A 24,823-nucleotide genomic window follows, 5' to 3' on the forward strand; every position below is an offset into this window, starting at 1 on the left:
CATACGGCATTAGTAACGTCTACAGTGAACATAGCAACATGAAGGGCATTGTGTGCAAAACAAATTGATCCCTTTGCTGGACGCTTTATTGTCGACAACCTTGTATCTATAGTCGACATATTTTGTTGAGACGATAACCAATAATAACAAGAAGGAGTGTACGTTCCAACGGTAAGTGACAGTTATGTTCAATTAATATTTTTAAACATCTACATAGATGATTCTAGAAAAGATTCTAGAAAACTAGACATTTTGCAAATTGACCTTGTTTCGTGTTTAGTGGTGATGTTGTGTTAACTTGCCTTTCGAATTATCACTTAAACTAATTTTGCTTAATAAGTCATGGAAAATACTTACTTACTGTACGTTTCACCTACAATACTGTCAGGTGGTACAAAGATGATTTGTTTTAAATTGCAATGTACTGGTATTTTAATCGTAAGGTTTATAGGTCAGAAAGCTCATATCTTGCTTAAAATATTTATAATTTATTTTGCTTATGATACAAATATCATGGACATATCCATTATTGTGTTGCTATTTTTAAAAGTTGCATAACAGGAGGATAAATACAAAAAAAAAATGAATAAATTATCATTAGCTATAATTTTGATATGGTAGCTTTTATTGTGATTTTGAATATAATAATTTATCATATATGTAATTTGCTTCCTCAGATCATGTATGACAGAGCACCAAGAACACTGGTGAAACCATTTGGCAGCACTGCGGAAAGTGTTGGCCCTGGCACATATGATGCTGATCTACCTTCAAAGAGCAGACAAAAGAATGATGGTTATGCACCATTCTTATCTATGACAAGCAGAGAAACATTTCTCAATCAGAATGATCAAGTAGTAGCAGCCCCAGGGCCCGGGCATTATGATCCACAGGACCCACAATTAACTATCAAGGTAAAGGATTTTGTACAGTTTTATTTTTAATTAAAATTAAGTTCTTATAGCTTTTTGCATATATGCAATTTATGAACCCCTCTAGGTTTAGAGTTATTATAGGGATTATTTTATTATTTATTTTTGCCAATAGTTTTACTTGAATTTTATTTATGTTTTAATACATCTTGCAAAAGTTCTTAATGCAAGCATCCCAGACATATTCATAAACATAGCCTTAACTTGTACTGATTTAGGATTATATTTGTATGAATGATAGAAATGTGTCACTAGTGTCTGTATCAAAAACTCTGTTCACATTCACATTTAATAGATGAGTGAATAAATCACATTTTTTCAATTATCTTTTAGGGAGGAAGAACCTTACAAAACAGATCTCAGCGGTTTCACAATTCAATGAATATAAACCCAGGCCCAGGAGCATATACCATATCAAAACCAAGTGACTGGGTCAAATCTCTTTCCCCAAGAAGTAGTGGTCACAGTCATGATAAATCTGGAAGAGGAAGCACAGTAAGTGTTTTATGTTAATGCCTGAATTAAAGAAGAAAAAAATGCAGAAAATACTACATAATGATGATTTAAAAGCAGAATTTATTTTGTGTATGTCAACGTGAATGTATAGATTAGATAAAAAAGCATTTTTTAGTGATCAGGCAACTTCTAAAAATCAATAAATGCATTTTTTCATAGTTAAACGTATTATTATTTTGTTTTCAGATGTCAACAGCAAAAATTAAATTTCACCGTAAGCCAGATGCTCCTTCTATTCCAAGCCCAGGAAAAGCATATGGTTATGAGGAAAATGAAGATGGTACACTCAGGAAGCAAGCACCACCAAATAGAGACAATTCCCTAGGACCTGCCTTTTATAAACCACAGGATGTAAGTTACCTTCACTTTGTTGGTCAGAAATTGTCGATTATAACTCGAAATTATTCAGTCCAAAAACACAAAAACAAAAAATGTGGAAGTAGTTTGTTGCACCTGTTATTACCTTAGATATTTTGGGTTTAGGGTTATCAGTGTAAAATAAAAGTATTTAACAAATTATTTTTCTTTCTAGACAACAAACACAAAACCCACAAAGAGTTATAAGGGTATCCACTTTGGAAACCGCACATCACAAAGGACAGATTTTGCTGGCAAAAATGGTCCTGGACCAGGAGATTATGAACCCTATGTGGAGTCTGCGGTTAAAGTAGAAAACATCAATATGCCAGATATAGAAAAGAAAAAACATGAAGCCCAGCTTCCAAGATATCATGAATTAGTGGTGAAAGAAGAAAAGAAAAAGGTAATTGCATGGTTGCTTTTCTCAATTTCCATTGGGTCAACTTAAGTCACCAATCTTTTCCTTGATTGGTAATTGCCTATGTGCAATGCAGTCTAGGTTGTTAGCAAATATTTGGTGTACAGAGTCAATATGAGTAAGTTATATTTTCATTCACATATCTTTGCAGAGGGTATCGACATTTGCTTAATTGTTTGCAAAGTGTAGTCTTGCTCTGAATCAGTTCAGCTTTTTTTCATTGCCATTTGGAAAATGTAATTGATATTGATTCTGTCAACGGAACTATGGATTGCTGCACTTGGAGTATTGTTACAATTTTGTCGATGCTGTAATTGTACACTTCAAACAGAGTAAATGACTATGAAAAAAGATTGGATAAAAATCAATTGTCTTTTTTAATTCATCATGTTTTTTTACATTATTTTCTAAGAATTTGTGTTTTATCATTATTAGGCTGTTCCAGGCCCCGGTAAATATGAAATCCCAGGTCAATTTGAATCTCAACCAAATAAAGTGAACACAGAAGGAATTGAAGTTGAACACCCTCCATTTCTATCACAAGGAAAGGTAAGCAAAACTTTAAAAATCTTTTTTAAAAAATTGTAAGCTATGTGTTTGTTATACATCAGAGTAAGAGAAATCTGTATCCAAAAAGTGACAAATTTGTATTTTTAAAGAACTCCCTTTATTTTGCTTCAAACAAGTGAATGCATTAGGTGGGAATCCATTCTTCTCCTCTGAACAAATCTTGATGCATTTTGTTTTCAATGAGGATTATATACTCAGCATCAAACCATCATGTGTTTCCGCTTTTAGTGGTTAGTTTGATGACGGATCAAGTTGAAATGTCTTTGTGTCAAATCGAATAAAAAAAAAAGTGTGGTATAGCATGGCAATATCTATTTCCCTTCTCACAGCTGAATACTGATATGATATATTAGGAGTGGAAGTTGTGTCTTCCTACACATTTAATGATTTGATGATGTTAGTTATTTCCTTTTGGTATATGCACATTCACATTGTAAACTCATTGCCTTGATTGTTAACATGTTCTAGACACATATAGAGTGTTAGGAAGTTCAGTATTCATATCAGGGTGTTGATTTTATCGGGAAGAAAAATTGTCTGAGAAGAATGCTCTGTGATGTTTACAAGCACTGACTCACAAATGAAAATATGCATGGCTGTCACAAGCTCAGTACACAACACATAAATTGTATCTCACCCTATTTGAACATTTGTTGCAATTAATTAGGCCCTTTACCTTGATTACCATGGCAAGTGGAAGTTTGATCCCTTAGATAATAGAAACTTATGATTGCCCAATTATAACTACAATTGGAGGGGGCCAATTTATTGTTGTGCTGTAATAGTAGATATCTAATTCATACTGAATTGGAATGAAAGGTCCTTTGAAGTTGGCTTCCAATTTTGTTTTTAAGGGCCAGAGTAATTTGATTATGTAGTCTATTGCCCCCTTGAAGTAAAGCATATGACTTTGTGAATTAGACATCTGTGGGAATGGAAAATATCCTGTATTTCCGGAATGCTTTGAGTTAAACAAATGAAACATTAATGACACAATGAAAAGCCTAAGCCTGTTTCTGTTATGTCTATGAACTTTTTATCCAAATTGATAGTGTTTCTTGATTCCTCATACATTTTTAATTGTCTTTAAAAACTGTTATGGTATTTTTTCTTCTTTTTGCCAAAATACTCTTAGGTCTTGGTAGAGTGCCTATATTTCATATCATTTGATATTATCCTTTGTTAATATGTCAAATATATATGAAATTATTTTGTATTTTTCAGAGATTTGGCCCAATTAAATCAGAAGCCCCAGCTCCAGGGACATACAATGACCCCAGGTCAGCATTTGAATCGTTAAAAAGGGTGACAGGCCTGAAGAGGAGTCCCTTTGGTCAAACAGCAGTCAGATTCCAACCATCACACCATATTCGCAAAACTCCAGGTACGTAGAGAACAACTGATTTTGGGCGGATCCAGAGATATTTTCTGACAGTCTTTCAAATTACCTTTGTTGATCCATACCCCATTTTTGACTGGCTTCCGACAGAAAAAATTAGGTCCCCCTCAATGTAGACTAGAAAATTCTGACCGTCTTCTGGCAGACCCAGAAGACAGTTTCCGTCTACCCCTGATTGTAAATTCTTGTATCATAAGTATAGATTAGACTGTCTTAGTCAACAGGCTCTTTAGAAGTATCCAGTATATCAACAAGGGGTAGGGGGAAGCAAATGAAATATCCACCTGCCCTAATTATGAGATCCTTTATTTTATCAAAGGGTATTTTGGATAGATGCACTACTAATAGATGCACATTTACACATGAAAATTGTAATTATCAAAATATGCCTTTAGGGAAAAAAATTATGTTTGCTGGCAGAACTTGATAGTCATGCTAAATGAAGAATATACTTGTGCATGATTTTCATAAATCCACTAATTGTAAAGAGATTCAGTAGTTTTAATTGTATTTTCATTGATTTTTAAATGTATCTGTGTGGTAAAAAAATTCTTGAATTACTCCTATCAGTGAGAAGAACATAGATAAGCTTTTACTTGATTGGCATAATTCTCTATTGATTCTGATAAGCGTGACAATATACAATTGTCAGCCACTCATCAGACGAGAAAAAATTACACAAATCATGAAACTTGTCAGATTCGTTTGATGCATTGAAGTTCTGCCATTTGTAACGAAGCCATTTTTGAAGGCATGGCAATGACAGCGTCCCACAAGACCATAATTCTCATTTGCATATAAATGAATAAGAATGAAAGATAATGTTAATGAAAGACCATCTTCTGATTGTTTCATTAGATTTATAGATATAGATACAGTTTTATTTTTAGTCAATACCCAAAATACTTGTATAATTATCAAGAAATATTTTGTATTTTATGGCTTTGTGTGTGTGTGTGTGGGGGGGGTGCATTTGTGCGTGAAATATGTTTTGTGACAAGCTTTTTGTTATTTATTTATTTATTTATGTATTTTTTGTTTATTTTAGGACCTGGTGCTTATCATGTGGCAGGTATGGGGGCAGACAGCATGAAAAAAGCATATATTGAGAGCACACGGAAAGGTGTGTTTGGGACAACCTCTGTCCGCATTGCACCCATGACAGAAAAAGACATCACAGAAATGCCAGGACCAGCTCAGTATCAACCAAAAGAAAAAATCTTCCAACCCAACTACCCAACTCTTACTGCCAACTTCTCATCCTTAACGTCACGGTTAAGTGAACCACCTGCAATTATAAAGGTAAGGGATAAAATCTTACAGAGACCGGTGCACTTGTAATTTTTTTTTTATCAAACAGTTTGTTGAAGATGCCAAATTAGTTATTTTCTTGTTTATTTTTAAACCAATAGGATTTACAAGGAAAGGGCTTGATGCAGTCCTTGTTTTTTTCACTTGTCTTTTGTGGACATTTAACAGTTTCAAAACAATTACTAAAAAAATTTAAACAACAATAACAACAAAAAAATTTACCACATTAAACTGGGATAAAATGAAGAGAAGAAATTGATGAGTTTCTGACATTGATTATCATGGCATATTTGCTGGCTGAACAATACAAAGGCCAAACGGGTCATTGTACTTTATTCCCTTGTGGAGGCAGACATGTCAGTAATCATTTTCCTCCCCATTTGTTCATTGTCTCCCACATTTCTGTCAGGCCAAGGTGGGTTTTTTTCCTTATGAAATAGATATTAAAGAGGAAAATATGCAATTATTAATTAAGATTACTTTAATAATTGTATTAGTAGAAATGTCCGCCATACCTGTTTCAACAAGGTAGTATGTTTACCGGGGTAGTTGAAACCATTTTAAATGCTCTTTTGGCTTTTCCTATAAGTCAGAGTTGATATATTTGCATAGACTAACAGAGGACAATATCATGAATATATAATGATATCTCTTGATTCTACCACTTGCTTTAAAATGTGTACTTAGGTCAAACTTCCCCATTAAAATCTTAGCTCTCTGTTATGTTATGTAAAATACACATGCTTATCATGATTAGCAAGAATATGTTAGTGCTGAAAATGACCATATTATGAATAAGGACACAAAGAATTGCATAATAACTTCTAAAAGAGTTTCAATGGTGACTTATGGTTAAGAGGTAGCAGAGAGGGGATGACAGGAGGCATGGAGGACTCACAGTAAATGTTTAGATAGCACTACAAGGCTTAAACAACTCATGTTGTGTTATCAGAAGAATAGGGTTCAGATGGAATCGTTCTCTTCTTTGTTTCTACATACTTTGCTCAGAAAAGTAAAGAGGATTATGTATGGGTTTTATCCACATGCCAGATTCAGTCAGCTAACACCTATACAGATAATACTTTCTTACCTGGCTTGATAGGTTAACAATGTGGAAATCTTGTACTCTTGAGGCTCTGGCATATGAATGCTAATTGGGAAACAAAAGACTGTAATGTTACCTGATACAGCAGACTTTAGAGCATAATCTGAGATTTGTTCTCTGCTAAATGCTGAACCCATCTGGCAGTTAGACTTTTTCTATCCTGATTCACTATAAAATGATAAACAAAAAGAGCACTATTTACAATTCAGTATGTAGTGTAAAAGGTATTTTATTAGAACACGAAGTTGCAACAATCAGTTGCATTTGGAGAAACCAGAAATTCCTAATTGGGTCCTTTTGTATTCTTCTTTTTTTTTAAATGCAACAGTAAGCAGTTCCCACATTTAAGTACACGCTACCTGCATTGTTAATACATCTGACACATTTACACATTTACATGATTTCTATTGAGGAAAACCACTGTGCTATCTGTTTTTTTATGTCAGAAATTTCAACAGAATATAATTACATTGTGAATTGCATTGTACAAGAAGCACTTTGTCACATTCAAGTTTTTTTTCATTCTGAATTAAATCATGAAATGATTCTAGTATTCTTTACAATTATGAAAAACAACTTCCGAATATATTCTATTCTTGGGCAGGTGTTTTGTCACAGACAGTGTGCAAGACTCATTTGTTAACTAATTAATAGTTCCAGGAGGAAATTAATTCTATTATCAGTAGGCGAGGAACTCCTTTGTCCCCTCTCCAATTGAAATTAATTTACTTTGGTAATTTTTTCATATGATTATTTTTTTCTTTCTTTAAACTGACAACACATCTCCAGTAGAATGTATTGTTCTTTGCAGCTTGCTGTTAATCAACTGAAGGACAATTCAATAATCACTCTTGTCTCATAAGATGTCTGCTTTGCATAGGACAGCATCCAGTCATATTGCCCTGATTAATGTAAAAAGAACTGAATGAAAATGAATGTTTACTCTTTGTTTGTGAGATGTGGAATGTCATCATTAATTGGCAAGAATTTTTGAAAGGAGTAGTGATAGTTTTCATGATCTCTGATTAAACGAATGTGTCATAATGAGCAGTTTTCTTATTATATTTCTAGGATTGATTAGTCCCTTGATTTTTCTCAATCAATAGTATGTGGTGGTAAATGTTCAGATCGTGTGTGAGGGGATTCATTTTTGCTAGCAGCTAGACTATTTTTTTGCTTGTGGATAGAGTAAAAGGGCAGTGAAATCTTTTAAAAAGACAAAAATTTAAGGACACTTGAATGACAGAGGCACCAATACTAGGACTGTATAAAAAAAAAAAGAAAAAAAATATGAATTTTAACTATATGTTAGCCCATGGCATCACTACCGTATTCTTTGTATGCATTCATTTTACATTAAATCTTTCAGGTGACCATTCTAAAAATTTTCTCTAAATATCTTGATTTTAACTAATGATTTTATCTAATTAGTATTATATTAATTATTTTCATTCTAGGAAATGCCACCTCCAGGATCATACGAAGTGAGCAAGTCTTTCCAGGCCTCACAAGACAAGAGGACGGGGCCAAAACCAAGAAATGAGCATGCGGCAAGAAGAATAGGAGCATTCAGATCATCAACTTCTAGATTTGCTCCACCAAGGGACATAGTTTATGAGGGTACAGATGCGGAAAATCCAGGTGAGAAATCTTTTACTTTTTTTTTTTTCATATAAGGTTAAGTAGGATAACTTTTTATCAGTCGTATCTTTAATACGAACAAAAATTGAAAACTTTTTTTTTTAAAAGATGACTCAACGTGTCATACAACTTAGGGAAAAATGTCAAATAATTGAATTTCTAGCTTTTGTTGAATAGGTAAAAACATAACCAGGGAGAAAAGCACCACACACTCATTATTTTTGCAATTCAAATTCTGCCAATTAGTTCCCTTGCAGGGGCTCTATTTTATTCCTTCCACTGAATTGTTACTTAATCAAATTAACCAGCACCATAATGCTTTCTTAATTGCCTGATGTAAAGAAACAGATTTCCTCAGTGTTAGTCATCAAAACAATGGCATAGCTTTACTTGATCTAATTATGTAGGCATCTTTTTATGTGATTATTTTAATCTGCTTTGACATTGCACAGGTGACAGCTCAGGAAAAGAACATTTCATTTCGGTCTTATTGAATCTTGTTATAGGGCAGCTGAAGTTTGCCAGTCCCATGCCTCAGAAATACAGAGGCTGCTAAATTGAAAAAGAGCCTCAATAAAAATCAAAGCCAGATAACATGTTTAAAACCCAATTAGATTGGACTAAAATCACTGGATCTGGAACACGAAAAATTCTATTAAAAGGGTTTATTCAAAGATATGACTAAGAATTCTCCATGTTATATTTTTAAAACTCTTTTGCCCATCAACATTCCATAATTTGTTCAGAAACATCATTATCAAAGGGAAAAATTCAACTTGACTGTAGTCCATCTGTGATACTGGTTCAAACAGTATGCAAGAGGATATGTCATTATCTGCCATGTGTTGGCTCAGACATTTTTATTTATAATTTAATTGGGGAAGCAAGCAAAAGTTGAAACAATCTCAAAATTACAGGCGTATGCCATGTCAGCGTCAGTTTTCCTGAAATTTGTTGCTTTTTTTTTTTTTTTTTTTTTTTTTGTATTTTGGCATTACCCTAGGTGAAGTGTTTTGCAGATGGATATGTCTCAGTGGCAAAACCATGTATTTCTGAAGCTTATTAAGTTTTGTCAGAAAAGAAAATGAAGAAATACATACCTGGATTTTTTTTCTCAGTTTATTGCAAATGGCAGAGACTAAATTTTCAATGTATTTTAAAAAGATTTAAAAAGAATTACAAGTGAATGACCAAGAAAAGAAGCAAAAAAAAAAAAAAGATGACGTGTTAGATAGACATAAGATTCATGTCTCGAATTAACTCCAGAAGATTTATATTACAATAGTCGAACATTAGGGGAGGAATTAATAGTGTGGTCTCTGAGTCACAGTGATAATATCTAATCAACCATGAGAAATGTGCATCTAACTAAATGTGCCTATTTTACACTAGCTTCCAGCAGTGGTACAGTAATGATGTGAAAAAAATTGACAATGTAATTTACTTATACAGACTTTATTTCATTAATTAAAGGAAATTTTCTGCAAATATAAATGCTGTCATATATATGAAAGAATTTTTTTTAAAAATTTTTATAGATGCTATTCAAAATACCTGCCCTAAACAAAAATAAAATAAAACAAAACAAAACATGATAGCATACTATATAATTTCTTACATATTATCGACATGCCTTTTTAACAAAATAAAAAGAGTGTTATGTTATTTTAAAAATATGTTTACATGTTAATCATTTGCATTCTAGGTCCAGGAACTTATGAGTTTGGCAGTCAGCTTGCCAGGAAGGGTGGACTCATGGTAACCAAAGATAAGAGATTTAGAAAGGAAATCAAAAATGATGTCCCAGGACCTGGTGCTTATGAGGTAAGATTAAGCCAGTTATTACTAGATATTAAAACATGTTTATATCATTGTACTTTTTTATGTTTTCCTCCCTCTCCCCCTTTTTGCTCCACGTATTTAGACCTTCTTTTTGAGAAACAACTGACCCTGAATAAAGTATTGATAAGATTTCACTGCCTGCTTGTTTCCTGGAAGATTTACTCTTCTAATCCCCTCTTTTTATCCATTTGGATCAATTAGTCACAGAAAGCAAATCTTGGAATCACTTCAATGCCAAACCATACTTCCAGGATAATCCAGTTTCTTGGCATCCCGTGGCAAGAGGCCCCTTGAACCGAGTCAAAATACCTGATATGATGTTGGGCTCCTTATCTTTTTGTTTATCAATAAATCTAGATTGAAAGAAAAATCATAAATCAGCTTATGAACTGGGGCTTAATCCGAGAAATTGAACCATCATTTAGACTGGGTATTGATCCTCATCCACTTTCTCATTGTCTGCAAAGCTGAGTGAATCATCGAGAAAACAACTGACAACTACTTGTCAGCCGACTTGTCCTCATGCCTTGACTCTCTATAGATAATTTAATCAATGCATTTCACTCCGCTACACTCAAATTTGATAGTGAACGGCATAAATGAATCCTGATCATCTAATTGGGACCAGTCAATGATGTACACTCTTCCTCGTCTCCAACTTCATTAAGACTGCATTGTCATTCTGGGCACAGTTCTGAGCAGTTTATATTTTATTGATTCAGTGAATTCTGCAGGTTTGACGAAGTTTGTTTATACCTCTTTATCAAAAATGCATGAGCTTTTTGCTTGTATGATTTGTATATGCCATAATTTCATGAACCAATGCATAAGCACAATCATTTTTTCAAAATCAGAAAATATTTTCCAAATTATAAAAATGTGATGTCCTGTGTGGGTTGAAATTGAGGCCCAGAGATAAAAACCAAGCACACAGACAGGCAGTGAAATTGATCTTTAAACCAACTTGACAAACATCCCTCTCTTGATATCAACTTAGATTATTTCATATTGAGTATTGTAAAACTATTCCAAATGTTTATTGCTTAGTTTGCAAGGATGTATTTTACCATTTTAAGTGTTCTATCAGTACTATAATAACCTGTGGTAGTCACTTTCCTTAATCATACACTCAATACATTGTGTAATATGTGTATGTATAAATTTGTTTTTTTTTTTCTTTTCCAGTTCTCTCCATTAATCCAGGACACAGTTTTACAAGGCACATTTAATGCCACCCTCAACAACCCAATTGTACCCCACATGGAATCAGTACAGCAGGGAACAGCAGCCAAACAAGCTTTCCTATTGGGAGTATGATAACAGTGACAAATACGATACAACAACTCCAGACATTGTTGTCTGGGGCACTTTGTGATTAAATGTATATATGTAGATTTCCTATGTAAATAATACTGTATAAATCCTGAATAAATTTAATGTACAGTAATATATTGAAAGCCAATCATGCCACCATTGCTCATATGAAAGGGGATGTGATAAGTAGTGATAATGGCTAATGGTCAGTTCTGATAGTGTAGAGTCAATATCAGAGCCATTGATATGGAAACAATAGCACTTGAACATTATATAGACACAGCATGCCTGCAGACTATGTGCATTTTTTTTCAGTCCTCAGGCTATGATTTTATTCCTGTTGAGCTTCTATTGATTAAAAAGTATCATTTGTATTTTGTCTGTTTTGTACTTACAACATATCAAGTACCATATGTGAATATGAATACCAATAAAAATGGATCAAATCTAAGATTTTTTAGAATTGTTACTTAACTGTATTTCTGTTAGCTGGTTTCTGACTTGTCAAAGTATATAGACTACTTGCCAAGTGGCAGTTATGCAGAACAAACATTTTTATCCTATGTGAAACAACCCAAAAGCAAAGAAAGTGACTTTTCAGACTTGTCGGCTTAAGACATGTTAGTGAGACGGCTGGAAAGAATTTCTGAGTTCCTTGCAAGATGGTATCTTGGTTTTACAAGGTTTAGCCCATTGACTGATAAATGATCCATGCAGATTTTCCCCTCTCAGCTACAGCATCCAAATCCAAATGTCACATATTTTCTGACTGACAAAACAGGCTGCTCGGTCTGGTTTGGAATCTGGAGAGAGAAAAAAAAAGAACTTGCTCAAAATTCCAGCTTTGTCTATGAAAAATGAACTGCCACTAGATACGACAGCGCTCTTTAGTCAAGAGGAAGAGTGGTCCTCTACCGCTGCCTTTTTCCTTCCATCAAAAATTCAGTTTACTGCCATCATAAACCCGCACTGTGCAGAACAATAGAGCAAGTAAATCAAATAGAAATAAAAGATTTAAAAGAGACAAAGTGCAGAGGATACAAATGTTGAGATTCTCCCGTTTTGCATTGTAATATGACAGGCAGTGATGCCAAATTCCAAATTGACCATGAAATCCATGCACATCTGTGGACAGTTATTCATAGTAATGAAATGAGGCTGACGTATAGTGGATAAGTGAGGGTTTGATTAATACATCCTTTCAGTTTTATCTATGTCTTTATTAGTATCAAAACAGTGGGCTCTTTTTTTTTCGTTCGATTTCTCCCGTCAAGTTCTTGCCAAATAAGCGTCAATGTGATCAGAATGTCTAAACGGCTAATCACAGTCATGCATTTAGTGATAATCCGTCAGTTGAGAAGGTTAAGATTTTTTTCCTAAAATTATATCTTTTATTAAGGTTCGAAGCACATCATGCCATGTAACAATTTCCTGGCGCCAGTCAATGTTTTTATCTTGTTTTAGCGTAGTAAAATCTCTGCGTCATAGACCGTAGTTTTTAAGATTCAATCTGTGGTCAGTGAAACGTGGCTTTGATGAGTAAAAGGCGCCTATGCTTTTATTGTAAGCTTACATGTCTTTAAAAATCACCGTTGAGTTTCACAAGTTTGTGTTTACAGTATAAGATTGTATTCATCTTTTTTTATAAAAAGTAAAACAATAAAATTGCAATACAAAAATATCAAACTTGATTTTTTCCAATATTATAATCTGATTTCATATTCTAGAGATTATTTTTACTACAAAGTCTTTTTATCATTGTCGTTACTAAAATAGCGCCTCTTATGAATGGCTCTGAAGAAAGAGTATCGGTTGTACCGTATTTGTTATCTTCCGTGCGTGTTTCTCTATCTGAAATAAATTGCCAACTTACGGAGATAAGAAAGCTAAAATGTCTGAAGCGAGCTGCTGCTTGAGGAACGTTTCAAGCAGACCACCTAGGACGGGGTCGAAATATATCTTTTCTAGTTCAATAAAAAGTCTCATTTTCATCATTTTTCTACATAAAGCAGATGGCAAAATAAGTGAAGGTGGTAAGGTTCGCCAAACATTAGGTCTACAAAACCTGACACTGGGAAGAAGGGCGAAACCCAAATGTTTTGACTTTTGATTTCAAATAAAGCTTTTTTTCATGGGCTTGTCCAAGGTTTGTGGGTCGTAGCTAGCTGTTAAGTCCCACTCTTATACCAAACATTGTCGGTTTAGGGAGACATTGAGAGCCGGAATGTCAAGTGCTCCTTCATGGCTCTCTGTGCCTCAAATCCGCCTAGCGTTTGTACTTGGGGCGTGTATGATTTCAGAATAAAGCATCTACTTTCACGCAAAAGTTTTATTTGCTAGAAAACAACTTAGATAAGGGAAATGCACGTCTATAAGGTGGTCAAAATAGCGTGTATTTTTCATTTTCGTTTCGTGCCTCACAATATCTTGTCGACCTTACCTCTTCCAATGTTGACACACCTATGCAATTTTACTTTGCCGTTATGCAAACAAATATTCAAGTATAAAACTGTAAATATGTTTAAAAAAACTCTGAATAACTTCGTCGCTTAATCATAAATGAAGTTTAAACTTTTGAAAAGTTTTAGACTTTGGTGAATTGTTTTACCCTTGCCTTAAATCCCTAGCATCCATCTATACTTATGACTTTCTTAACTGAATTACCAACAGAAATCCTCACCTCACAGTTCATGCGATTCAGTATTTTTTTCACTGATCTAAAATTTCAAACAGTCGCGCCTGTCCGCCATAAACCCTTAAATGTCGAAAAAATATGAGGTTGGAATCTTCTACAGACTTCAACGACCAACAAAGTACAAGGGTAGGCTACGTGTGGATATTTTCTTGAATTATTTTTCTTTTATTTCTGTTTTCTTTTCTTGTTCTTTCTTTTTTTTTTTAACTTATGAAGATGAAGGTTCTCGATATTATTTTACATATATATTTGGGTGTTTGTCATAAAAAGGTGGGCTTCTAGCTGCTGTTGTGTCATGGGACTGGCGTATGTATCTCTGTCCAAAAGGAGATGCTAGTCAATATTTTACCAGTGCACTTGAGATGAGAACTTCAGCAAAATGAGGCGACCACACTATAGATAAGAATTTTCTCTAACCCTGCCAGTTCCAGTCAGTCAGTGAGCCGACTGTGGCACAAATCCTTCTTAACCTTAACTTTATCTCAGTAATCTTGTCCAAAAGCTGATTTCTCTACTCTTCAGTATTCTTTAGCCGCATGCAATTGCCATATTTGGATAAATTCATTAACTTTCTCAGTTTGAAGCTAATCATCAACGTCGCAGTATTGCCCGGAGAACTGTAAAGTGCACTTCGCCGTGTACATTGGTTTTACGCTTTTATCCGTATTGCTTTTCATATTTCCTACAATTAACAAGGCCGGGAAGGTTTAGACTCTTGGAGTACATTGGGTCGTTTAGCGAGTGGGACAGAAGTAGAAAGATTATCCTTGTTAAATTTGTCTCAGCGTGAGTCAAGTAGTTTGACTAAGACAAGTGCCCGAAATTCTGGTCCGATTGAGTGTTAGGACAGTTTTTATTTTTACTAATTTCCTATTGGAATGAAGCTTCTACACACTCATTACGTCTATCTCGATGACAACTTACTTGGCGGCAAATATTGACGAAGGTATTAAAACGACGATAAACGCGAAAAGTCGTCTAGCAACCTTGATATCCATCTACTGTCTCAAGAGCCCACAAACCTCTTGAGATTGCCCAAAACAATAACCTACGGGGACGGCAAGTCTCCGCAAAGTTGCACGCTCCCTTTTCAGAAAACCATGTGAGAGGGTCGCCCCATTTCGCTTGCTGCCTTTACTCCTCTCGCCCATACCATCAGTATCTGATACTTGCACCAAGGAAATATTCGGATATTCCTTCCATTTTCTAATAGATTTTCAGAAGCTGAGTTTTGCGTCAACACAGGTAAATTATATAATTATTTCTGAGGATGAGGTCTACCGACTATGTATCGAAGAGGCTTGAATATTTAACGAAGACCCCAGTAAACTGCTGGTAATCTGAAGTCAGTTCAAACGTCATTTTTAAATAATTTAGGGTAATGTATCTTAACTGAGGGTAGGTGATCTGTATATTTTTGTCTGTGTGTGTGTGTGGTCGCACGAGCTTGCGTTTGAACGTGGGCGTGAGAGTAGGTGCGTGTTCGTGTGTGGCTCTTCGTGTGCGCGCTACACGTTACAAAGTGATATGCTATGTCGGATAACAGATAAATGATTGACAAATACACAGAGAGTGGATTATTTTAATGGACAAGTGTTGTTTCGAACTGTGAATTGGCCGTTTTTCGCGTTACATTCAAGTCCTTTTAAAAGAGGATACAGCGTTGCAACAGCGTCACCAGAGCACAGGAGACGCGATTCGTCATTAAACACGCTATATCGATTAACCATCACTGCAAAATTTAATTTTATTAAACCCTCTTTTAACACATGTTTGATTAATCATTAGATTTCAGTTACATAGTACAAGCATACGCCCGTTACTAAGTAGTCAATCGCAACGCTTTTCACCTAGGTGTTACCCGCTGTTTGATATAATGCCTAGGTATACCCGATATGGCTCTCTTATCTTTCATTTCATCAGTCGTTTTTGAACGAGTTTTTTTTGTACAGTTGAGAACCCCATGAATACCCCTGGGTATAATTTTTCATCTGTCTTGTCAATATAGGCGAAAAGGTTTTTGCCAAGGGTCTATTGATTTTAAATTTGTTAATACATCAATCCTGCATTGTTTTGTTTTGAGTTGGACGTTCGTCCCTCGTGTATTATTGTCAGTAAACACACACGACAGAGAGAGATGTAGGGGGGGGGGGGGAGAAATATCATTTTGACAATACCGAAAACTATCACTATCGATTTAAATAAATACTATAAGCATAATAAACGCGCTCAAAACATAGTTCTCAAAAATACACATCATGCCTAGTAAACAAAACCGTGACATCCCTCGTCGACAAAAGCGCCAGGCTAAATTCATTAAACACCGTCGATTACAGGTAATTAGTACCCCTTTCATATCAAACGGACTGCTCCACATCGTAAAACCCTGACAGCGACTGCTGTGTCGCGGCATATTAAGTATAGCTAGAAGGTGTGCACTGTATCTACCATGGAATGGGTTGCTATTGCTGCCTGACACGCATTGTTGTCATTCTCTCTGCTTGTTAAACACATGCTGTCACGGCAAACACAGGTCAGACGGACAATATTCGAAATTCCATTGAATCAGCCTGGTTCCAGGTAAATTTTCATTGGAATATATAGTTTGTAGGGAGAGGAAAAGGACAATTTAGACAACCTAAAATGATCTCAAAAAGTGTTAAAATGATTTGAACGTTGAATTATTAAAATAATTTAAAGGAGATCACCCGTGTAAACAAGTTAATAATAATAATAAAAAAACTTAAGAAAAAGCCAATAAAACTTGTCATTTTTTCATGTTGGAGTATTGAAAAAAATAATAATAAATTACGAAAAATCAATTATTAAGACATTTTTACATCTAATTAAAATGTTACTTTCTTCAAAAACAACCATGCCAGATCTTAACTTGTGTTACGTTTACGTTCTGTTCCCTTTTGTTCCCTATCCACCTGATTTTCAATTTCTTCTTTATGAAATAACTAGGAAGCGAAAATGATAACGACTCGGTGTCTTTTTGTTACAGTAAGAGCACATTTTTCAGTAGATTATTGAGCACAGTCGGAGTCGGCACTTCCCATCCCCATACAGTCGGATTACCGTGACTATCATTCTCAGTGGGCAATGATAGCGCGACTCGGTTTACCCTCAAAATTTATGTCCGATCTTAGTACGGCAGGGGCTACGAGAAGTGAAGTGTAAGGGGACACTTGCTCATACAATCTTCCATTGTAAAACGTGCACTTAATATTTATGGTCCACTAGGCCCATTTCCTCTATTGTTAAAAATGTCAACAGAGAAGTTTGTGGAGGGTTTGACTTTTCTTTTCGCGTATTTTGACAAATATTCAACAATGGGAAATGGCAAACACGGGGTATTGACATCTGACCTTTATGCTTGCTGTCATATAATTACTGCTATAATATGTTGACTAGACAACAATGGTTAAAGCCTTGACACAGAACAACCATCCGGTGAAATAATTTACTATTATAATTCAGTTGATATGTTTACAGGAATAAACTTTTAACCGCATAAAGATGATATGGGACGGGTGCTATCAACAGGGGCACCCAAAAGTCATGGGCCTTTTATCAGTGACATTTTAGATGGACACCAACTGTTCATTTATTTTCTAATATAGACGCAGCATAAGAATGTTTTTGTGTGCCCTTGTTTTTCTGCTATGCTTTTCACTCTTATCTTTTTCGTATGTATGATGAGCTTCTAGTTTTGAAATAGTGGTTAGTAGAGCGCAATAATTGCCTTATCCAGCAAGAATTTTAAAAAGATATAAAGTAGGCCCCTATAGGCCTATATCGGTATAGTTTGATAGATTAATTTAAAAGAGAATAATTTTATTAAATTTTATAAACACATTTACTCACATTCACAAAGATGATAAGAATACATAAAGTAAAATACTGGTTATAATTTACATATTTCAGTAAAGAATAGTTTCCAAAACGCCAATGATTAGTTGCGACAGGTAGACCCAAGTGCGCATGTGTTAGGATATCTTGAAACTGCATTTGGAAATAAACACACATGCACATTTCAGGTCTGTGAGCGGAGTACACGGGCGTCGAGACTGGACAACGTTCATCGAGTTATCAGCCCTTCCAAAGTGAGCTGCTTTCTACCGAAATGGTATGAAAACCCCATGTGACACTTCACCCGAAAACTGGATACCTTTGAGAGGAACTGACAGTTGCAATAGTTAAAGGCTAAAGGAAAGATAAAGCATGGGACCGACCAAACGAAGTATGGCGGGTCATTCAAACTTAACCCTGTGTTTATTGCTGACATTGCTGTCTGTTGTCATTCTGGAATGCCATGCCTTGGTTGACGGTGAGTAAAACATACTTTATGATGTGTTAGTGTTATTTAATACGGCTTGTTTCCGCGTGTAATCGTTGTTTAAATGTGCTAGCTGTAGCTTTGATTAAGAGTTACGCCGCAGCGCACACTTGCACATGTAGGTTATATGCCGTAGCGCTTGGGCTTGAAACTGAATAGCCTATTCCACCTTATTCGATAGATTAGAAACTGAAGTGTCTCTTTCAGTTTTCGTTACTGTTTAACCTGATCGAAACAATCATTTAAGATCTCACCTCGGTTTAACATAACTACTTCTGTCAAGATCAACAGGAATGCGCCCGCATTAGTAAATTACGGCCTAGCGCTTGAGATGAACGACACAAGTGGTTTCTATTTCATTGATAGTGTTAATCAGCTGTCTCCTTGTAGCAGGATGATTTGTGTGAATATTTAGTCATACACTTGCCCAGATGTTGTGATATTTACTTCTTGCATAGCTGAAGTGGGGATTAATTAAACCTGTGTGGCGTATTCTTGAGGCTGGACAGGAAGGGGCGTGGGATGTACTGTTTACACTAGGGTAACTGGCACAAACCAGGGTTGAACCAAATCTAAGACCATATATGCATTGTATTAAGTAAGATTTAAAGAGAAACACATTGCATTTTATTGAGAGACAAATTTCATTAAAAAGATTCATTAAAAATTTATATTCATTAAAAACTGAGATTCATTGAAAATTGAATGTGGAATGGTTTTAGGACTGTGGGCACCATGTTTGTATTAGAACCAGATCAGATATTTACCAAATGTAGACAGACCTCACGAGAGTTACCCATAGTCTAACAGTTCCCAGAACTTTTCTGTCCATGTTACCTAATAGATATGTGATCTGGTCGGGGCCTGCAGGGCTCTGGTATAGTGTTCTGGTCAGTTCACATCTTAGTCAGTAAACACAAAATTCTAATCAGACCCTAGAGAACAACTTAGCCAACTTACCAGCCATGCAGCTCACCGGCTAGCTTGCTAGCTAGCAAGCCCAGGAAAACATGAAAGTATGTGCTATCAGATAAGGAAACTGGAAGATGAAATCAACAAATTAATTTCAGCTGGAAGGAGATGGAAATGACTCTTTTAGAGATTCTTCACACCAACTCATCAATGGAACCTTTTGGGAATTAATTCACTGATAATTATGCATAAGGAAGTTTGGATACTGGTCCTTAATGAAGCAGTTTTCCAATACAAACATCAGTCAAAAGAAGAATATTTAGTTCGTGGCATAAGGGAAGTTATTAATGAATATTTCATGTGTAGGATTTTTGCATGAAAATTCGTAAGAAAAACGTCCATTTATTTGACACAGAGAGATAATTCAACAAGTCATGTGCAAGATTTCATTGTGAATGTGTGTAGTAAGTAAATGCTGCATTATAATGGTGTTATTATTAAAACATGATTAAGAAAAAAAAACTTTTGCGCAAATGGTCATTTATCTTTTTACATTAACTTAGATAATCCAATTTATCTGATATCAAACACACCATGTTTCCTTTTATCTACTCAAGCATTTCTGTATTTAACCTAAAAAAAAAGATATGACATAAGAAACAGGGAGCAAAGAAAAGGCTTCAAGTTTTTTTTACTCAACTTATGGACATCTAGATTTTTATCATGTTTAGTAATTTTTTACCCCATCATATTTCACAAATTATCTCAGTATATCAGACTATGAAGATTTTTCCAAATTTCAATGTCATACTTTTCAAATGCACTGTGACAAGCTATTTGTTCTTTGTTAGATGTGATGGTAATATGATTATACAAAATAAAGCACTAAGTTACAGTAGAAGTGTATGCTTAATAGGAGTATAGTTCCCATTTAAATAAAGTTGCATCCATGGTAGCAGAAAATTTTGACTTATCCTGTCTCGGTAACTTAAACAAGAGGTCCAAACTGAATTTAGGTTAAACGGTTTGTTTGTTTGATCAGATTATAGTCCTGTTATTAAATGTTTGCTGAATGTCATTTATTCTGAGGTAAGATTGCAGAACATTTCAGACGGAATTTATTGGAGTCTACATTTTTGCAAGTGCAAAAGAAAAAAACCTCATCAATCAGAAGTATCGGTGTTTCAAAGGGACTTAAATATAATATGACATCAAAGATTTTCTTATAACGGTACAAGCAATAAATTCTACTACCATCTTCAGAAGTACTCTAGTCATGTATGTGGAAAATTTGATTTTGTTCTGTAGATCTGAGAGGAAATCTGAATAGGGCTATAAATGGCGTATCTGAAGACATTGATTTTACATTTACAAATCTTTGGGGAGAATTGACTCGTTGCTCTCCACAGTATTTAATTCAAGTCAGTATAATTACTCAGAATTACATCAATGTCGCAGGGTGGTTCCTGGATTTCTTGTCTTTTGCTAGATCCCCAGACTCTTTTCTTGGCTCAGAAGAGAAATAAAATGGCAATAAAATGTTTTGAATGAACCCTAGAGTTATACATGAGTATAGCATGGTCATAACTAGCATGTATATAAGTATTCCACTATAAATTTCTCTGTCTGAACTAGTAGTCTGGAAATAAATTCCAGTGTCTGGAATACTCAGGGAGATAAGGTAGGAGAAAGATGCAAAGAGAAGAAAGGTTAAGTCTCATTTTCAACTTAAGGAACCAGTTTTTTCTCTATCTATGGGGTAATTTAAAACCTGTTAAATAAGTTTGTACAATCCTTATGAATAAATAAAAGATGGTTCTGTGACATTGATAGAGCCAGATCTCATTGCTTATTTGTTGTTGTTTCTAAATTTAAAACACATTGTCTAACTTGTATGTAGGCTGTGTGCATGTATACTATGCTGGTTTTCTCCTTCACATGTGTATCGAGACAGAGAATCAAGAAAATGACATCTTGTCACAAAAGATGTCAAGCAAAGCCAAAAGTTTATATCCTTACAGTTAGATGAAACCATAAATCCTCACTGGTGGCTATCAGATTGCAAACTGAAAAGAAGTTCCACTGAATGGGGACTTATTTTCAAAGTGTAAGGCAGAAAATGAGAAGCTATGCCACAATGGAAGTAAAATGTTAATTGCTACAGTCACAGTTTTATTAATGCTCTCTGACCCCATTAGTCAGCAATAAGGGTGAGAGGCGGCACCTGCGCCATGCGATTTTACCTGTATTATCTAAAGGGAAGATTCAAATTGTAATGTCATCGTGGGCCAGCTAGCTATGGTGGTTGAATACTGCAGCACAGGAAGGCCTTAAATGAAATAATGCAATAAATCTTCAGTGAGAAAACATGTCACACAATCTACCTAGGTTTTGTCTACAAATTCTAGGGTACAGAGCTGCTAGGATAATAAATCAGAAATGTTAGTTGGGATATATTGGTTTGCGACCTCTCTATGCATCCCCATTTTATGCCCCTAATGCTGTAATTTAGAATGATAGTTATCTTTCATGGTGCACATTGGCTGTGGTGATTTACCAGTAGGGCGGCTTTGTCCCAGCTTTTGGTATTCAAATGTTTTTTCAGTTGATGAGGTGTTATCATCTTTTCAAAATGGGATTGTTTGTTGAAAAAGGCTGCTGGATTCTATTCAGGGAAGTCTATCAAAAAGATCTTAAAATTTTGTGCCAGGTGATGGATGGATAAATCCAACCTCACCAAAGGTGTATATATTTTAGACAAGCCATTCTTAGGAGGATGTGAATCATGGGGCAAGTTACTAAGTGCAAAAAGGCCGAGTTGAATCAAAATGTCTGCTTTGGTCAAGTAGGATGAAGGTGATTTTGTTTCTTGTTTTTCAAAGGCTTTTCCAGTACACATCCCCTTGAAGCAAAATGAAGGGGCTTAAAAATAAAATCAATGTGGTGGCAAGTTTTGTGCCCTTCCCATATCCTTCTTCACAAGATGTACAAGTGGTAGTTGTTTGGCTGATCTGCTTGGCATGCAACAGTTTGCTCAGACTTAATAGTTATTGTACAGATGTGGGTTTTTCAAGGTAAATTGTGAACCATCAATCAAAGGTGAAAAGTTAAATAGGGGAGGAATTTGAAAATCGGTTTACACAAACTAGAGTACATAGACTTCCAATAAAGCTGTGGAATCAATCTTTTTCCATCCCGCCTGGGCTATGGATATCGAATAACTCAAAAATGTTGAAAGATGTTGGAGGTTAATTTGCAAAAACAACATTCCAACAGTGTCTGTTGTAGAAATTGCTTTTCTAGTTCTCTAAATTGCTCTTGTGGTAAATGTCTCTGGAGAATCTTGATTTCTTCTTATTTTCTTCAGATTCATTTTTAGTTGGCTAAACTCTTAGACAATGTTGCAAACATTAAAGGCCTGCTGACAGAAAGGTATGGTCTATAGGAGACTCAGAAGATGATGGAGAATGATCTTGTTCTATAGCCTCACTCATAACCGGCCGTACGGGCTCTTACAGCCTGTTTGTGTCCAAATTTTGCGCAGAATCTCACTTGCTACGCAAGTCCTTCTTGCGAAATTTGGAGTTCGCAGACAGCCCGTAAGCATGTATGGAGGATGTTGGACATGTCCAAAAGATTCAACGAATAATCTGCGAACAGCGAGACCACAAAGGCAACTTGCTCCTCTTGCAAGAGATTGCGAGAAGTATGCTAATGAGTCATGCATGGTCCAAGATGCACGTGGTCAGTATGTTGCTGTAAGTGTGTGAGGCAAGTGTGATGCAAAAGGAAATTACTTTCGCCGTGCGAAGCGTTCTCTTCATAAATGGTGAGTGTGTAGGTTGCAAGACAAACTCAAGAAATTAGCGTCCCTGCTTCTCATGTGGACCCTGCGACTTGCGCCTTTCCCTTGCAAACTTTACCTCTACCAACTCCATGGCCTCCACTGTACCCAAAATTTGCAGGGGCCGCACGATCCTAAAATTTGTGCATCTGGTTGTGACCGAGGCTTATGCTTTATCACAAATCCCTAATGCCTGAAAAGCAACCATGTTGTTACAACAATTATAAATTTGTAAAAATTATAAATCTATGTACATCTTTTTTTTTTTTGCGATTTTTTTAGAAGCAAGGCAAAAAAGAAAAACAGTTGAGATGTATAGATTAAGGAAATTACTCAAAGCACATTGCATGTTTTTGACTTTCTCAATAAGAAAGCATTTACTGGATGGGGATGAGTGGGGGCCAGGTGCTACTTAGTGCATCTCCTGCATTGGCTGTTTAGCACTGATTGCTGTCAGTCACTGCTATGGGACTTCTATTGAATACTTTTCTGTAACACAGAGAAAACAAACAGCAGGCCATCATGATGTAGGGTTACAGTTAATGACTTGAGTGCATTCATTCAGTGGACCACCACCTGGGGGATGCAGAGGTACATTACTGGACAGAGATAAATATTATGCTTATCAACAGTTGTGAACTCTTCAAGTTAGTTGCATCTCCTATCCAACAGCCATCCATTTAAATTCTTCATGTAATTGGACACTGACATCCCTGTGTTCTGAAGTGGCAATTAATAAATAAAATGATGTCTTTAAATTATAGTCAAATGCTGGTACTGTGGTTGCTTTGCTTTCATGATATTATTCGGAAGAATCACTGGGGGGGGGGGGGTCATCTAAATTTTCTGAGAGGAGTTCAGCTGCTGAGGTGTATAACACATAGACAAGGGTACAAAATGAAGCATGTGCACAATATAAGTGGAATAACACAGAGAAGAAATTCTGTGGTATTTCTATTATGAAAGAAAAAATATACAAACCATCAAGAAAAGAAAACAGTGAGTCTGTGAAATGGTTAACATCTGTGTAGTTTGGGCTGCGCTGAAACAACTGCCTTTCATTTAACAAGTTTAATGCAAACTTCAGCTGTGAAGTCCATGAAGCCAGCTGTACCTGCAAATGAGTGAAATTGGCCAATTCTTTGGTCAGTGAAGGGGGGGCACTTAAACTGATTAAAACTGACCAGAAAACCTATAGTTTATTACCCTGATGGGATTTTCTCATAAAAACAGTGTTGCACCATGTCCCAAAGGGCCAGGATCTGCTTAAACTAAAGGTAGATGGTTTTGCAACAGGTGTTACTGATAGTTAATTGATTTTATGTGTACGCTATCATCTCCAGGGAAGCCTTTATCAATAATCTGAGCAGTGCCACCATCTCTCTTCTGTGACAACTCTTTTGGTTTTTTCATGTTCAACTTTCAACCTTCTTTGTCCAGTAACCCACTTTACTTGGTGAGACTTAATAGCACACCGACCCAACTGTCAAATGAGTAACAAAGGACAAAATGATGAATTTCAGTTGGCCAATGGTTAACTTGTCCATTGGTGTTATGGTTTGTTCCCATTCCAGACTAGAGGGGGTATTTTATAAACCTTGAAAATTGGTATATTTGGGCAG

At 35.5% G+C, this 24,823-nt stretch overlaps 2 protein-coding genes and 1 long non-coding RNA gene across 5 annotated transcripts in view; 2 read left to right on the forward strand and 1 right to left on the reverse strand.

Annotated features, from left to right (window-relative positions):
- On the forward strand, positions 1-11,859 carry LOC106174950 (sperm-tail PG-rich repeat-containing protein 2). The gene is made up of 11 exons (XM_087005406.1): positions 1-171; positions 678-914; positions 1,266-1,427; positions 1,635-1,799; positions 1,981-2,211; positions 2,662-2,775; positions 4,021-4,180; positions 5,244-5,497; positions 8,069-8,252; positions 9,958-10,076; positions 11,280-11,859. The coding sequence occupies exons 2-11, from the start codon at positions 681-683 to the stop codon at positions 11,409-11,411; spliced, it is 1,755 nt and encodes a 584-aa protein (XP_086861532.1). The 5' UTR covers positions 1-171; positions 678-680; the 3' UTR covers positions 11,412-11,859.
- Positions 1-24,823, forward strand: part of LOC106174972 (netrin receptor UNC5C-like) — a 76,108-nt gene that overhangs the window by 10,591 nt on the left and 40,694 nt on the right. For all 3 annotated transcript variants that reach the window (XM_087005402.1, XM_087005404.1, XM_087005403.1), the window contains exon 3: positions 18,147-18,436. In XM_087005402.1, the coding sequence (XP_086861528.1) occupies positions 18,331-18,436 (106 nt within the window). In that variant the 5' untranslated portion in view covers positions 18,147-18,330. The remainder of the gene's footprint in view (positions 1-18,146; positions 18,437-24,823) is intronic.
- LOC147763659 (uncharacterized) overlaps positions 11,713-24,823 on the reverse strand; it is a 22,052-nt gene continuing 8,941 nt past the window's right edge. Inside the window, exon 2 of the long non-coding RNA XR_015332969.1 lies at positions 11,713-12,211. This is a non-coding gene — a long non-coding RNA (uncharacterized LOC147763659). The remainder of the gene's footprint in view (positions 12,212-24,823) is intronic.

This window comes from Lingula anatina, chromosome 2 (assembly GCF_051362555.1).
Source record: "Lingula anatina isolate TDL-2025a chromosome 2, LinAna3.0, whole genome shotgun sequence".
Lineage (NCBI taxonomy): Eukaryota > Metazoa > Brachiopoda > Lingulata > Lingulida > Lingulidae > Lingula > Lingula anatina.